Source organism: Branchiostoma floridae, chromosome 1 (genome assembly GCF_000003815.2).
Source record: "Branchiostoma floridae strain S238N-H82 chromosome 1, Bfl_VNyyK, whole genome shotgun sequence".
NCBI classification, from domain to species: domain Eukaryota; kingdom Metazoa; phylum Chordata; class Leptocardii; order Amphioxiformes; family Branchiostomatidae; genus Branchiostoma; species Branchiostoma floridae.
Genome location: NC_049979.1, coordinates 4848705 through 4862612, shown reverse-complemented (window position 1 = coordinate 4862612; position 13908 = coordinate 4848705). Strand labels below are relative to the sequence as shown.

At 39.8% G+C, this 13908-nt stretch overlaps 3 protein-coding genes across 3 annotated transcripts in view; 1 reads left to right on the top strand and 2 right to left on the bottom strand.

Annotated features, from left to right (window-relative positions):
- On the bottom strand, positions 1–5817 carry LOC118413380 (male-enhanced antigen 1-like; the record flags this gene model as incomplete). The annotated part of the gene is given in 5 exon segments (XM_035816743.1): positions 1–173; positions 678–774; positions 1158–1332; positions 4875–4986; positions 5664–5817. Coding segments are annotated over 4 exon segments (540 nt in total), but the record flags the coding sequence as incomplete, so codon positions are not given.
- A 141-nt stretch (positions 5818–5958) lies between these two features.
- Positions 5959–13908, top strand: part of LOC118413398 (V-type proton ATPase catalytic subunit A-like) — a 17605-nt gene continuing 9655 nt past the window's right edge. Inside the window, exons 1-7 of the mRNA XM_035816764.1 lie at positions 5959–6140; positions 6817–6887; positions 7278–7357; positions 7691–7828; positions 8089–8180; positions 8421–8557; positions 8993–9108. Of these exons, the coding sequence (XP_035672657.1) occupies positions 6023–6140; positions 6817–6887; positions 7278–7357; positions 7691–7828; positions 8089–8180; positions 8421–8557; positions 8993–9108 (752 nt within the window). The 5' untranslated portion in view covers positions 5959–6022. The remainder of the gene's footprint in view (positions 6141–6816; positions 6888–7277; positions 7358–7690; positions 7829–8088; positions 8181–8420; positions 8558–8992; positions 9109–13908) is intronic.
- LOC118413389 (N-alpha-acetyltransferase 50-like) lies at positions 10559–13771 on the bottom strand. Its single transcript, XM_035816755.1, has 5 exons — positions 13585–13771; positions 12683–12825; positions 12220–12339; positions 11762–11828; positions 10559–11575 (listed from the first exon to the last, which is right to left on the bottom strand). Exons 1-5 carry the CDS (start codon positions 13590–13592, stop codon positions 11383–11385), a joined length of 531 nt encoding a protein of 176 aa, XP_035672648.1. The 5' UTR covers positions 13593–13771; the 3' UTR covers positions 10559–11382.

Sequence of the window (13908 nt, the reverse complement as noted above, 5' to 3'; positions counted from 1 at the left end):
TTGACTGGATCCAGTGCCCTCAGCCTGTGCAGCAAGACTGTCGTTGGATTTTCCAATGTGTGACATGACAGCAGCCTTCCACTGGTCCTCTGGCACCTCTTCTGCCCATCTGGGGATGGCTGAAGATGGTAGCTGAAAACCAGCCATCACTGACTTCACCAATTCTGCATGCTCTATGAAACAAAGAAACATAAATAGGGGTGGGTATCAGTACAGAAAATTCAGGGACAGGTATGGTTCAGGTCCAGAGGATCAGGCCAGGTCTGGACCTGAACCTGGACCTAATTGTTTGTGAATGGGCAATACCAAAACAATGGTCCATTTCTCTACAAAGTAATCTGTTTGGTGGAGTATCTTATCTTCACATAAAGAACGCTATTAATAAACTGCATCTGTTAAGTTAGACCAGGTTTGACTGTAGAAACTTGATAAAAATGACAATCAACTATCCTCTTTGTCGCTCTTGCTATTTTCTTGGACCACACGAGAATGCCTGCCGCCATAGTGCCAGTATTTTTTAATCAGTCCAACATCTGGTCTACTCAATTTTTTCAAGTCCTGTTTTTCAGTCTCTGATTTTACATGTGAAGATATAAAACTATAAGTGGTGCAACTGACAGCTGACACAACCAGAGACCTACTGTAGCAATACTAATGGCTAAGTTTGTATTGCTTACCTGGTTGCATAGGCTGCTGACAGGTGGTCTCCTCCTCATCTGTGGCAATGATGAAATCATCATGCTCCACATGTGGAGCAGCAGGTATGGGAAAGCCCTGAGTACATAAAAGAACTGAAGCTGATAAACTGTAAATGCAGAAATGTTTGCGGTGTTTTTACGTTTACGGTTTTTGTGTTGCAAATTATACATACCGCAAACATTTTTTTCATGGCAGTAAGAGACTACAGTACATGGTGCTACCGCAAACTTAGAACCACCGCAAAATCTGTACATCTGGATGTTCCAAGCAATCACTCGAAACATTTACAACTAAGCTTAAAATGTGTAAGGAATAATGTGTCTGGATGTTTAACGGATCTATCGACAAGTGATATTATTCAATTGGGGCATGCTCAAGACTTGAAACAGACTCAGAGACAAGTCTGCTGAAATCATACCTGGCTGTACCCACTGATAGTCCATGTATGAAGTACCCACCTGACTGGTGTGACCTCCCAGTAAGATGCCTGCTGACGTACTTTGGTTAGGCTGTGTTGGCTCAGGATGAGAACTCGGGACAGTGTCAGGATCTTGAGGTAACAACTGATACCCAGCTGCTGCTGCTGGGTCCATGGATTCATCCTCAGAACCTCCATCACTAGACTCATCTTCACTGGGGAGAAAGGATATGGCTATAACGTTATACTGTAACTGCAGAAATTTTCGTTGTTTTCGAGTTGCAAATTTACCGTGAACATTTTTTCCATGGCAGTAATAGACTACATTGCATGGCACTACCGCGAACTTAAAATCACCACGAACAGTCCTTTTCCCACTACCAGGAAATGCATGTACAGTATCATCCAGGATTAACGTTACTTATGATTTTAAAAGTATCAAAATATCTGATCATTATGTCAGAAATGAAACATTCAGCTTGTGTAACACTACAGATTAAATGTTTTATTAAGGCCACACCAATTTAATCAGTTGGTTCTCGGAATCGCCGCTTCTATTTTTCCCAATTTCAAAAAAAAAAAAAACGCTGTGGCTATTGACACACTCAGTGTGCCAATAGCCAAACAGGCTATTGACACACCGAGATGCCAGTCAGCCAATCAGAGCTTGTAACATGCCTTTCCGGCAATATTTTACACAAGCAATAGTTGATTAGACATTGTTCGGAAGATTTCACATTGGAATCTTTGAATCTTGGAATGAACGGACGTATTCAAGTTATGCCCTACATCTGGATACCTAATAATACAGCCTTCATCGTGCATGTATGACGTAGCGTAGTGGGTAGAGCGTTGACCCGGGAATTCATGATACCAGTTCCAACCCGGTTCGAGTCCGCGCCGGAGTTTTTTAAATTTTTTTTTTTTAAATTTTTCTTGTCCCTTTTTAAACATCCATTTGATATAAGAATATTTTATATATAAACAACTTTTAAAGTTTCTGTTAACAATATAAACCAAAAATAACACTGACCCCGAAACATGTCATAATTTTCGGCCGTGTGGTTCCGGCGCTATCGGCAGCGACTCGGAAGAATATTTCTTTCACATTAAAAATAATGGAGGTAAAACAACAACTATAACTTCGCTTCCTTAGTGATATAAGTTTTGAGGCCGAAAATTCTCCAATATGGCAGGAATTCGTCGGTAAACACAGCTGAAAACGTGTTCCTAACCGATCCAACATGGCTGCCATGATCACATGCGGTGACAGTAAAACTAGCACCCTATATGATAGCAGATTCCGATGTTTAAAATTGTGCCGTAAACACGTGAAAAAGATCGTATTTTGGGTTGATAATGGACACAGGATGCCATTTGTATTTTTCAGAGTGTTGATTGTCAAATATAATCGTAAGATTTCCTCATTTTAGTGGTTTCTATCACTGGGTGTGTCAATAGCCTAACAGGCTATCGACACACTCAGTGTGCCAATAGCCTAAACAGGCTATCGACACACTCAGTGTGTCAATAGCCTGTTAGGCTATTGACACACTGGGTGTGTCAATAGCCTCGCTCAAAAAAAAAAATCGGATCAGATCCACCACTCCGTTCAGTTGCCTGTTGCTGACAAACTATCGGGTTCAGAACATCTGGAAGTACCAGTAGATTTATTTTTTCTCCCCCCAAATCCTTTGTTACCAATTTATTCATTTCTAGTTTGTTGCAAAACATAATTAGGAACACATAAATCATCGTAAATATGAGATACACATGGACAAGTAACGTAGCAGAAGTTCATATTAAATCATGGCTCAGGAGCATGTGCTCAAACACACAGTAAATTTTCAACTGAAACACAGAAATCGGCACCCAAATAAACAACTCAATAAATAAGTAATACTTTTTCACTCTTGTACCTCCATAGTCAACATGTTTTGGTATGCCTGACAGGTAGAAATTCGTCTGAAAGCCGTCCGAAAATGGAGTAAACAAACCGAGCGGCAGCCATTTTGTGAACTGTGCAGCAGCGCCCCCTATCTTACTATCAGACTTCACAGCTCTTGACTTGTACTGTAATACAGTGAAGGGTCACTGGGTTTTTTCAAGGAGGTTTTTATCAAGTTGCATCTAATTTTTTGCTAACAAACAATTGTACATGTAACAAAAAAAGGGAGAATTAATATATGGTTTATAGTATATAGTACTTTTGGTTGTGCATTTATTTTTTGGGGAGTGCAAGTGTATTTATGATGAGCGAGGCTATTGACACACCCAGTGTGTCAATAGCCTAACAGGCTATTGACACACTGAGTGTGTCGATAGCCTGTTTAGGCTATTGGCACACTGAGTGTGTCGATAGCCTGTTAGGCTATTGACACACCCAGTGATAGAAACCACTAAAATGAGGAAATCTTACGATTATATTTGACAATCAACACTCTGAAAAATACAAATGGCATCCTGTGTCCATTATCAACCCAAAATACGATCTTTTTCACGTGTTTACGGCACAATTTTAAACATCGGAATCTGCTATCATATAGGGTGCTAGTTTTACTGTCACCGCATGTGATCATGGCAGCCATGTTGGATCGGTTAGGAACACGTTTTCAGCTGTGTTTACCGACGAATTCCTGCCATATTGGAGAATTTTCGGCCTCAAAACTTATATCACTAAGGAAGCGAAGTTATAGTTGTTGTTTTACCTCCATTATTTTTAATGTGAAAGAAATATTCTTCCGAGTCGCTGCCGATAGCGCCGGAACCACACGGCCGAAAATTATGACATGTTTTGTGGTCAGTGTTATTTTTGGTTTATATTGTTAACAGAAACTTTAAAAGTTGTTTATATATAAAATATTCTTATATCAAATGGATGTTTAAAAAGGGACAAGAAAAATTGAAAAAAAAAAATTAAAAAAACTCCGGCGCGGACTCGAACCGGGTCGGAGCTGGTATCATGAATTCCTGGGTCAACGCTCTATCCACTACTCTACGTCATACATACACGATGGGGGCTGTATTATTAGGTATCCAGATGTAGGGCATAACTTGAATACGTCCGTTCATTCCAAGATTCAAAGATTCCAATGTCTAATCTTCCGAACAATGTCTAATCAACTATTGCTTGTGTAAAATATTGCCGGAAAGGCATGTTACAAGCTCTGATTGGCTGACTGGCATCTCGGTGTGTCAATAGCCTGTTTGGCTATTGGCACACTGAGTGTGTCAATAGCCACAGCGATTTATGATTTTTTCATCTGCACCAGTTCACCATGAAATGTATTTAGAGCCTTGGATGTATGGATTTTAACCAACATGGAGGGCAAATAATTCCAGCAATGTTTTTATTTTTATTTCTAGAGACAAACTTATATGGAATTTGTTGTTGTTGTAGTTAAAATAGAAATTCTACTAAATTAAATACAAAATAACCTTAATTTCTGTAAAAAATACTAACATTATACTGGTCTGTTTAAGATGTTTTGTGTTTACCACGTGATAAGATAAAAATTAGATAGTTAACTAGAACGAAATATATTATATCATATTATAACAGATAAACTATTTTTAGCACACGTATACCATGGGGTCTGGGCCTGACCCCCAACTTGTTGCAAGTTTTTTTTTTTTTTTTTTTTCGCCCTGTCGCTTCAATTTTTTTCTGAAAAAATCCGAGAACCAACAAATTAAATTGGTATGGCCTAATCACCAGTACAGCTAGGGCTACTTTTGAGAATCGCATCAGACCAACCTGCTGGCTATCTGTGGGATGTCAGTAACCATGCTCCTGACCTGGTCATCGGGGCCATTCTGGGGCCAGTTCATCTTCCCATCATTCAGAGGCATGTCCTCTATATATCAACCTACATCAGCACAGGGAGAAACAATGTGATTATGTCTGGCCATATTATTGTTATCTGAAGAGAAGAGAAGAGAAGAGAAGAGAAGAGAAGAGAAGAGAAGAGAAGAGAAGAGAAGAGAAGAGAAGGAGGTAGCCTGGATACCATACCCCAACCTCAAATATCTTTCATATAGATACTTGAGATTGGGCTGGGGTTTGGTAACCAGGGTATCAAGGAGGTTGAATCCTTGCTTCCATCATGAATCATGCAAGACTGCAAGGAGGGTCTTTTTTAGATTCAGGTAATGAATTATGGAATTCAACCTCTTTGGGCAAATTAAATTTCATCCTGGTATGTCTGTTATCTAATCTCCAAGCAGATCCTACGGTAGCATAAGATATTATCAAAAGATACCAGAGGAGTGAAGCCGGCTTAGGAGTGTGTTTCGCTACATGGCAAATGGACACCTCTTTGCTGACTACACTTCTTGGCCAGTTTGGTACTATTTTATGCCATTGTAGGATCTACTTGGAGATTATCTGTTATCAACAGAAGAGCTAGAGATGACGTGAAAATATCATCTTCCAATTCCAAAGGCCATCATGCTTGAGTCAAAATATGACTTCCTCGGCCTCGGTTGAAGCTTGAAAGTCTCAAAAAAGCTGTGTAGAAAGTATCCTATGAACTCAAAAACCTACCAATCATCAGAAACGCCTTCCACCCAGGATCGTTTGGCTCAGACAGTCAGACTGTTGTTTTTTCCAGCTCGAATGACAAACCTGAGTTCAGAGGTCAACAAACTTCCCTTCGCTGGCGGAAAGGTATCACACCAAGGTTATGGTAATTTTGCGTCCTCATAGATGATTTCTATATTTTAGCGATAGTAGATTTGAATGAGAATGAATCACACAAAAAAATATATAACAAATTTTAAAATTCAATACATGTGCATTTTGTTTCATATTTTCATTTTATGATGTTTTGAATAACGTGAGTAACTGTGTCGAATCAGCCACCGGATCTAGACATATTGTTACTTTCATTTTCGTCGAAAAAAATGGAGGGCCAGAGCCTGGGTCTCCGCGTGCATGTGCACCCCGTCGTTCTCTTCAGTATCGTCGACTCGTACGAACGGAGAAATGAGGATGCGAAGAGGGTGATTGGAACTCTGCTGGGTATGTTCATTACAGTTCTGTGTAACTTCACAGTCAAAGGATGGAAGCAAACGTATGGTGTTCACCCCATGCGCCGAGGGGGGTGGGGGTGCAGTCACCAATAGTTAGCTAATACCTAGGGACTGTAGACTGTACGGTACCATGTGTTACCCAACACCAAGAGGCCACGTCCAGGACAACAACAACAACAACAACAACAACAGGGGATGATGAAAATTCGAAATTCAAAATTTGTTGTTGTTGTTGTCCTCGTTTAACGTCTATTACTGAAAATGCAGAAATGTTCGCAGTGGATTAATGTTCGCGGTTTTCGCGGTGACCACTTCACCGCGAACTTAAATCCACCGCGAACATTTTTCTATTATTGTATTAGACTGCAGTCCATGGTGTTACCTCGAACTTAAAACCACCGCGAAAAGTCCTTTTTCCCGCTACTGCGAAATTAAATCCCCGCAAACTTAAATGCATTTACAGTACTTCGCTAGACGTGGCCTCTTGATGCTCAGTTCCAATGTGCCATGGTTAGTCAAGACGAAGAAGAAGATATAACGCTTGGTGGTAAGAGTTAGTAGCCAACTAATAGTAATAGCAAGACATAGTATTAAATGTTAACTATTTCTAACCACTGCACTGTCAACCCACCCTGTTAACGTTACCTATTAATGTTACCCTACAGGCACAGCAGACAAGAAGATAGTGGAGGTAACAAACTGTTTCCCAGTGCCACACAATGAGTCCGAGGATGAGGTGAGTTTGAAGACAGTTGATATCCATGAAATAACGTAACATCTTGTAAGGGTTTTCACAAAACCTTGTCCAGTCCACAGACAGGGAAATGGGGCCAAAAAACCTGTTCAGTCTGAAAAGAGGGTCTGCGTGGGGGTTCCTGGCAATGCTTTAAAGCTTAATACTAAATTGATGCACACCAGTTTAGCTAGAAAAGAATTCTGAAATTCATGCCTCTACAGCATATTTAAATCAGCTTTTACGTGGACTGTGACACAACGCAAATGGTATTTTGAAATTTTATCATTTTCACCCTACTTTAAGCAGCAGGATCATTAGGACTTATGACTAGTGTTAGTAAATTTGCTTTTGTTTTGATGAAATATTTTCTTAACTCCTAAACAAATCCAGGTCGCAGTTGACATGGAGTTTGCCAAAAATATGTATGAGCTTCACAAGAAGGTGAACCCCTCTGAAGTGATCGTGGGATGGTGAGTACAACTTCATCTTTTTGGCAAATATGGAAAGTTCTTATGAATTTTAATATTTCAGTACCATGTGTGTGTGCAATCAAACCTTGATCAATCATTTTTTAGAATCTGAATCCTAGAATCAAAACTGCATCAGTGTCCAACAAGATCAATTCATGTAAATGGTTCAAGATAAGTTTTGATTAGCCTGTGTTTACACAATCTTTCGCTGGCTGGGGTTAATGACCCCCTCCCCGAAGGCGGCGGCAATACTATAGGGCTGGCCGCTAGGAGCGCGATTTTAGTCAGGCTAAGTTTTAATATGTTACCTTTTAACACATAACGTTTGCCCAGGTATGCTACTGGTCCGGACATCACTGAACACTCAGTGTTGATTCATGAATACTACTCCCGGGAATGCAACCATCCTGTCCATCTGACTGTAGATACCAACCTCAGGGGCAACAAGATGGCATTTAAGGCATACCAAAGGTACAGCTCTCACACTATACATTGTATTTGATGTTTATGTTAGGTTGCTTACAGGTGTCATTTTGTACAAGATACATACGAGGGTTTGTATAGTAGCACAAAGTAGTGTTGGAACAATTTGAGCCCATGTTTGTTAAATTCCCTTGCTTTTGTACATTTTAGTGATCAACCACAAAAGCAGAAGAATAGCATAAAAATGTAAAGTTATGAACCATGACTTATTTTGTATTTATATGTAATTTTCACCTGCTTTCTTTCAGTGTTTCCATGGGTGTATCAGGTGGCACTATGGGCACGATGTTCACTCCCCTCCAGCTGAAAATCACAAGCTATGAGGCAGAGAAAGTAGGAGGTATGTTTGGATGTGTTGCTTCTGGAAAAGATTCCCTTTGTAAGGTTGTCGGAGTCAGTGAAGAAAACATTGCAACTTGTAAGTAGACAACTGAATTACGAGGAATGTGCAATATGCTACAAATAGGTAGGCCAACTTGGTGTTTTTGTCACCTATGATTATATGTCCTGCAATACTGTAGGTCTGTATTAACAACAAAATGAGAGTTTGCTGATATCTGATTATTTCATCATCTTGTAGTGAGTTTGATCCAGCAGGGGAAAACTGCACCCAACAGCACCATCTCCATGTTACCTGACCTGTCTGCTGTTGGGAACCAGGCAGCCAAGCTGCAAGAGCTACTGACTACTGTTATCGCCTATGTGGACGACGTATTGGTAAGTTTATTGTGATAGGTTGGCCGAGTTGGAGTTGTATAGACCTAATTTCTCTTTGTTAATGTTATGACACAGCTTGAATATCTCATATTCAATGATGCCATTTAGATCTTAAATTTTATACCAAGACCAAAAGAAATGGTGAAGTAGTCAGATCAGAATAGGGTTTTGTGTGCATTAAAAATTTGCGTGTGAAAATAAGCAAATTAGCTGATTCCCCGGGGATTCAAATTTTTTTTTCAGTTCTAAACTTAAAAAAGATGACACAATTCCTGACACAAAGACACATTTTCTGACACATTTCAAGAACATTAATTTTTCATGCACAGATTTTAAACGTGCGCGCAGAAAACCCATTCCCATCAGATGTAGTCATGTAAAGATCTATCAGTTCGGCAGGATGGACAGCATGGTAATCTTGCAATGACCTTTCAGGCTGGGAAGGTGACAGCTGACAACGTGGTTGGACGTCTGCTGATGCAGCTGGTGGCTAAAATACCACAGATGGAGCCAGAGGAGTTCCAGAGTATGCTCAACAACATGATGAAGGTAAATTCCACTGTAATACTAGTCAGGCAAGTAGGGACATCCTTGCCAGTTTTCCAGAGTCTGAGATTTATGATACCATTCAACAAGTTTGTAGCCTGGGTACCATCCGGATAGTAGTTCGCTTCTGCTATCATATACTAGTATACATGTACAGTGTATAATGAATGTCAGAGCTAGAAGCGACTGTATATAGTATATAATGAACGCAGGAGCAAACTTCTTTCCGGATGGTACCCAGGCTAACAAGTTTGTGCATGCAAATTACAAAGTTTTCTCCAAATTACAGAGTTGTCTCCATGCAAGTCTATGAGGACAGATCTTCTTGTTGTAAATGCCAGAAAGCCTCTAAATCAGCCAAAGTTCTTGCTGGTACATGTATGAGCATAACTGACAGCGATGTGTTGGGCTTTAGTTGTACATGTATTCATCTGTTGGTGAAACTTTGATTTTAATGATCAACCCATGTTTCCTCTCCAGGACCTGCTGATGGTCGTGTACCTGGCCAACCTGACAGACACACAGATCCAGCTCCATGAGAAATTATCAGTCAAGATGTCCTGAGGGGAGAGCTTGGACATTCGAGTTTCTAGAAAAACAGAGGAGCTGTTGACTCACTCATAACTATAAGGAATGGACAAGGGGGAACGGGAGGTTCACTTTCACCCTAACCCTACCATTTCTTTCTATTCCACCTGTAATGATGAATTGGTATTAATTTGGTATGACACCTTTCACGGCATCTAATAAAGTCTGTATAAGGTATCTGTTTCTTGTGTGCTTCAGTCATCATTTTGGGCCACATCATTACATGCATATATAATTAAGTTGTTGTAAAGCAAGCTCTCAGAATTTGCATGAGTTCAGGATGACACCTACTTTAGCTGGATCACTCCAGACAACAGCTGAGATGATTGATGGATCTCTGCCATGCACTACTCTCCAAGCAGAGGTTGGTGGGAAAAATTGTGACCTTTTCCTTGTATGCTGTATTTTTCGACCAGCCTCCTTACTGGTCGAAAAATACGGTATACAAGGAAAAGGTCAGGATTTTCCCCACCAACCTCTGCTAGGAGAGTAGCCATGCACCACAGTTCTACCATCTCTACATCGATCAAATCTAAGTTTTTAACAGTCCAATTTATTTCAGAACTACAGAATAGTCACGATATTTTGTCAAACAGCACACACATATCCAGTTTTAGTATGTGACACATGACTATCTTCTGAAGGATAACACAGTATCTCGAGGTCACTTAGATTGTCATAAATACTTTATTTTCATTTATTTGCATATAAAACCCTTTTTTTTCAAATCTATTTAAGTTGATGTTGGTGCAGATGGCAAATCAACATGGCCTTATTCCATCCCTAGTTATAAGCAAGGGATAGGTGCTAGTATTTCAACACAATAAGCTTTTGTCCAAGAAAACATGTCAAAGTAAAAACCAATCCTTCGTCTTTGTAAATCAATCTTTTATTTTTGCAGAAGCTTTTCCATGTTGCGATACATGTCAGACACTTCATTAAAACAACTACTAGTTTACAACTAAACGTCAGGAAAAATATACTCTACATGCATTACCCTCAATCCACTATCTCCTCACATAAGTATTGCCCACAGTGCACCATCTCCATTTTCTATTGAGTTGAAAAATATTTGTTACCTTGTGAGCTACTTTAGCCCATGTACGTTTTATTATGCATGAATTACATCTGACACTAATTTGTCATTTCAGAGCTTGTGTGTATATTTTGTGAGATACAACATTCCTACTCTAGCAACTTTAAGTTTGCAGGATGAATGAAATATGAAGAAATTATGTCTGTTTCAAATCTACACATATCACCAGAACAAGGTCACCAACAGGTCTTATTTGACATAGAACAATTTTAAAGGCATGATAGTTCTTACAGAGCAGTATGAAGTAATGGATCACCATAGATTACAGCAGGTGTTACTAGCATGCAGATATGGATGTGCAGATTTTCATTCCTTAGCCATGCCAGCGGTAGTACTTAACAATCACTTTTATTCTCAAACAAGTCACTTCCCCTTCTCTCTTTCTCTTCCCCTTCAGTAGTCATGAATATGCAAACAAATCGCTACGTAACTATTTTCACAAATTATAAAAGCTAAGTTTAACAGATGAGAGGTGTTCTTCATTTGTGACCAAATGGAGGCAGTTTGTTTACTAGTATTTGACTTATTGACAATACACAGTCAATAAAATACACTGAAACAATATGCTGGTTGGATATACAGTACTCATTACACTTTATGACATGTCCTCCTGCTGTTCTTGGTTGTTGATTGGTCTCTCTATAGTGATGCCTCTTCCAAATGTTTTCTGCAGTACATGTGCATCTGCTGGCTCTATTCTCTTGTAGTAATGCTTTTTTGTCTCAATGATCTCAAATCCAAACTTCTGGTAGAATCGGATGGCCCCTTCATTGTTGATCTGCACATGTCTGGTAAGAGAAAAGTGGAGTCATCAGAAATTCAAAAGTAAGGGATGTTTATTACATACACAGGACTTTATATACAAATAAGGCACGCAGGTACAGTACATGGGTTTTGTAGCATATATCATGAATGTTATCAATAGGCATTAGGCACTGATAATACATGATATAGAAAAATTAACAGATACATACAAGAAAACATTGTCGAAGTTGCCATCTTCTTCACAGATCTTCAACACATGATTCAGCATAACAGTCCCTACGGGAATAAAAGGAAGACTATTGTTAGGATTATAAAACTATTTGCTTCTAATCCAATTTAACTAAGACTATGATTTCCATGGCCAAAATATTGTCACATTTTCCAATTTGATACACCTAGTTTATTCTTTGTTACAATAACTAAAGTATTAGTAATCTCCAAGCAGATCCTACGATGGCATAAGATAGTACCAAACTGGCCAAGGAGTGTAGTCAGCCAAGAGGTGTCCATTTGCCATGCCCTGTTAGCAAAACACACTCCTAAGTCGGCTTCACTTCTCTGGCAGCTTTTGATACTATCTTATGCTACCGTATGATCTGCTTGGAGATTACAGTACTAGTAGATCCTACAACATGTCCACTAATACAACTGTACAGCCGTGACTTACCTATCCTGAGTCTGCGGTATGGTGCAAGACATCCTAGCGTCATGATGTACAGCCGACGCGAGTCCTCAGTCTGGTCCACACGACAGCACACGGCTCCCACAACAATATCATTGTAGTACGCTGTGGCAGAAGGTTTGAAAAAATGGCAACATTACACACCTTTCAATTTATCGCATAAATTGTTCTGCCACTAGCCTAGTATCCAGCTGTATTATAACTCCTGAGTCTCTTCTGTCCTCTCCGCAAATACGGCTGGACACCAGGCTATCCTGCCAGTTCATTCTAGTGATGCAGTAAAAAAAGTGATGGATGCGTTGTTAAACATCCAGAAGTAATCTTTGTCTTTCCTCCAGTTGTAGAGATTGAGTTGTCTTTAGATATTGTTTACCTGGCTCTCTAAACTTCATCAATGTTTCTTAAGTCTAAACATTAACAAGTTTGTTTACTTGTTCTTCAAACTCACCCAGTTTTGCAAGCTCTCCGACTTCTAACACGTCCTTGTAGAACTTGTCGTTGTATGAGACAGGAAACACCACCTGGTTCAGTCTCTTCAGCTGCTTGATGTTATGTGGAGTGACATCTCCAAGCTCAATATGTTGGCCACGGCTGGAAGTAACATGACAAGTTCACATGGAAGGCAAGTATTTCCACAGCCAGGAATCATAATGTATATTCTGGACAACAAATAAACTACATTTATTTTTAGGTTACTTGATACACCATTGGAAGTGGACCCTCGTACGAGCGATTGCTGTTTTCATTTACATCTGGGGTATTCAGCGACTGGCAGGCAAGAGGACGGTATCAAATTTTATTAACAATCAATATTCAAATTACTAGTAACGTTAATTAGTCATTAGCTATTTCGTCTACTTTTTGCCCACTAGAATCTAATCACATCATGATCGCAATCGCCCATCTTGGGTATTTGCCACGAGACACACAATCATACAACCATAATGACTTAAAAGTGCCATGAGGTACTTGTAACAACAGTTGGCAAGAGTTGATGATTTGTTCATCAAGTTACAGAATCAGAGATTATCATAATTTCTTCCATACAGTTTTCAAGGATTCCCAAAAATTGAGGACCCAAAAAGAATTTTATGTACTGTGTACTTCTAAGTTACACCCATCTAACCACCTTGAACATGAACTTAAATAGTCTGATATTTTGAAAGCAAATTTTCTACTACCGGGCTTGACCTGACACGAATATCCCTGCAGGGGCCAAGAACAAGGGGCGGGGAGGGGGGTTCTGCTCTGGTATGCATGCTGCAAAAACTAGTCGGTAAAAGTTCACACATTTCTTCTAAAGAGGGCGACCAAGAGAAAGCTACTACACGACGATAACACGATGATTACCTTCTCATGGTTGCTTGATACCTGCAGAATTACACGGCAGATGCGCTGATGGCAGACGTTCCCGTGCAGTTTGGCGCGTAACCGGCGTTAGAAACTCTCCCGCCCGCAGAACGAACACCACATGGACACCGGAAATAGCAACCGTGGGGTCACGGTACTGGCAAGGTGCATGATGGGTGTCGCAAAATTTAGCGCTTCTAACCAAAAATTCAGAAGGTTTTACATCGAAAAATTCAATATTGATATTTTTGAAGACAAATACATTCATATTCTACATATTGACATATTTTTCTGTCGCTGTTTTTACCTATGGGAGCCCATGCC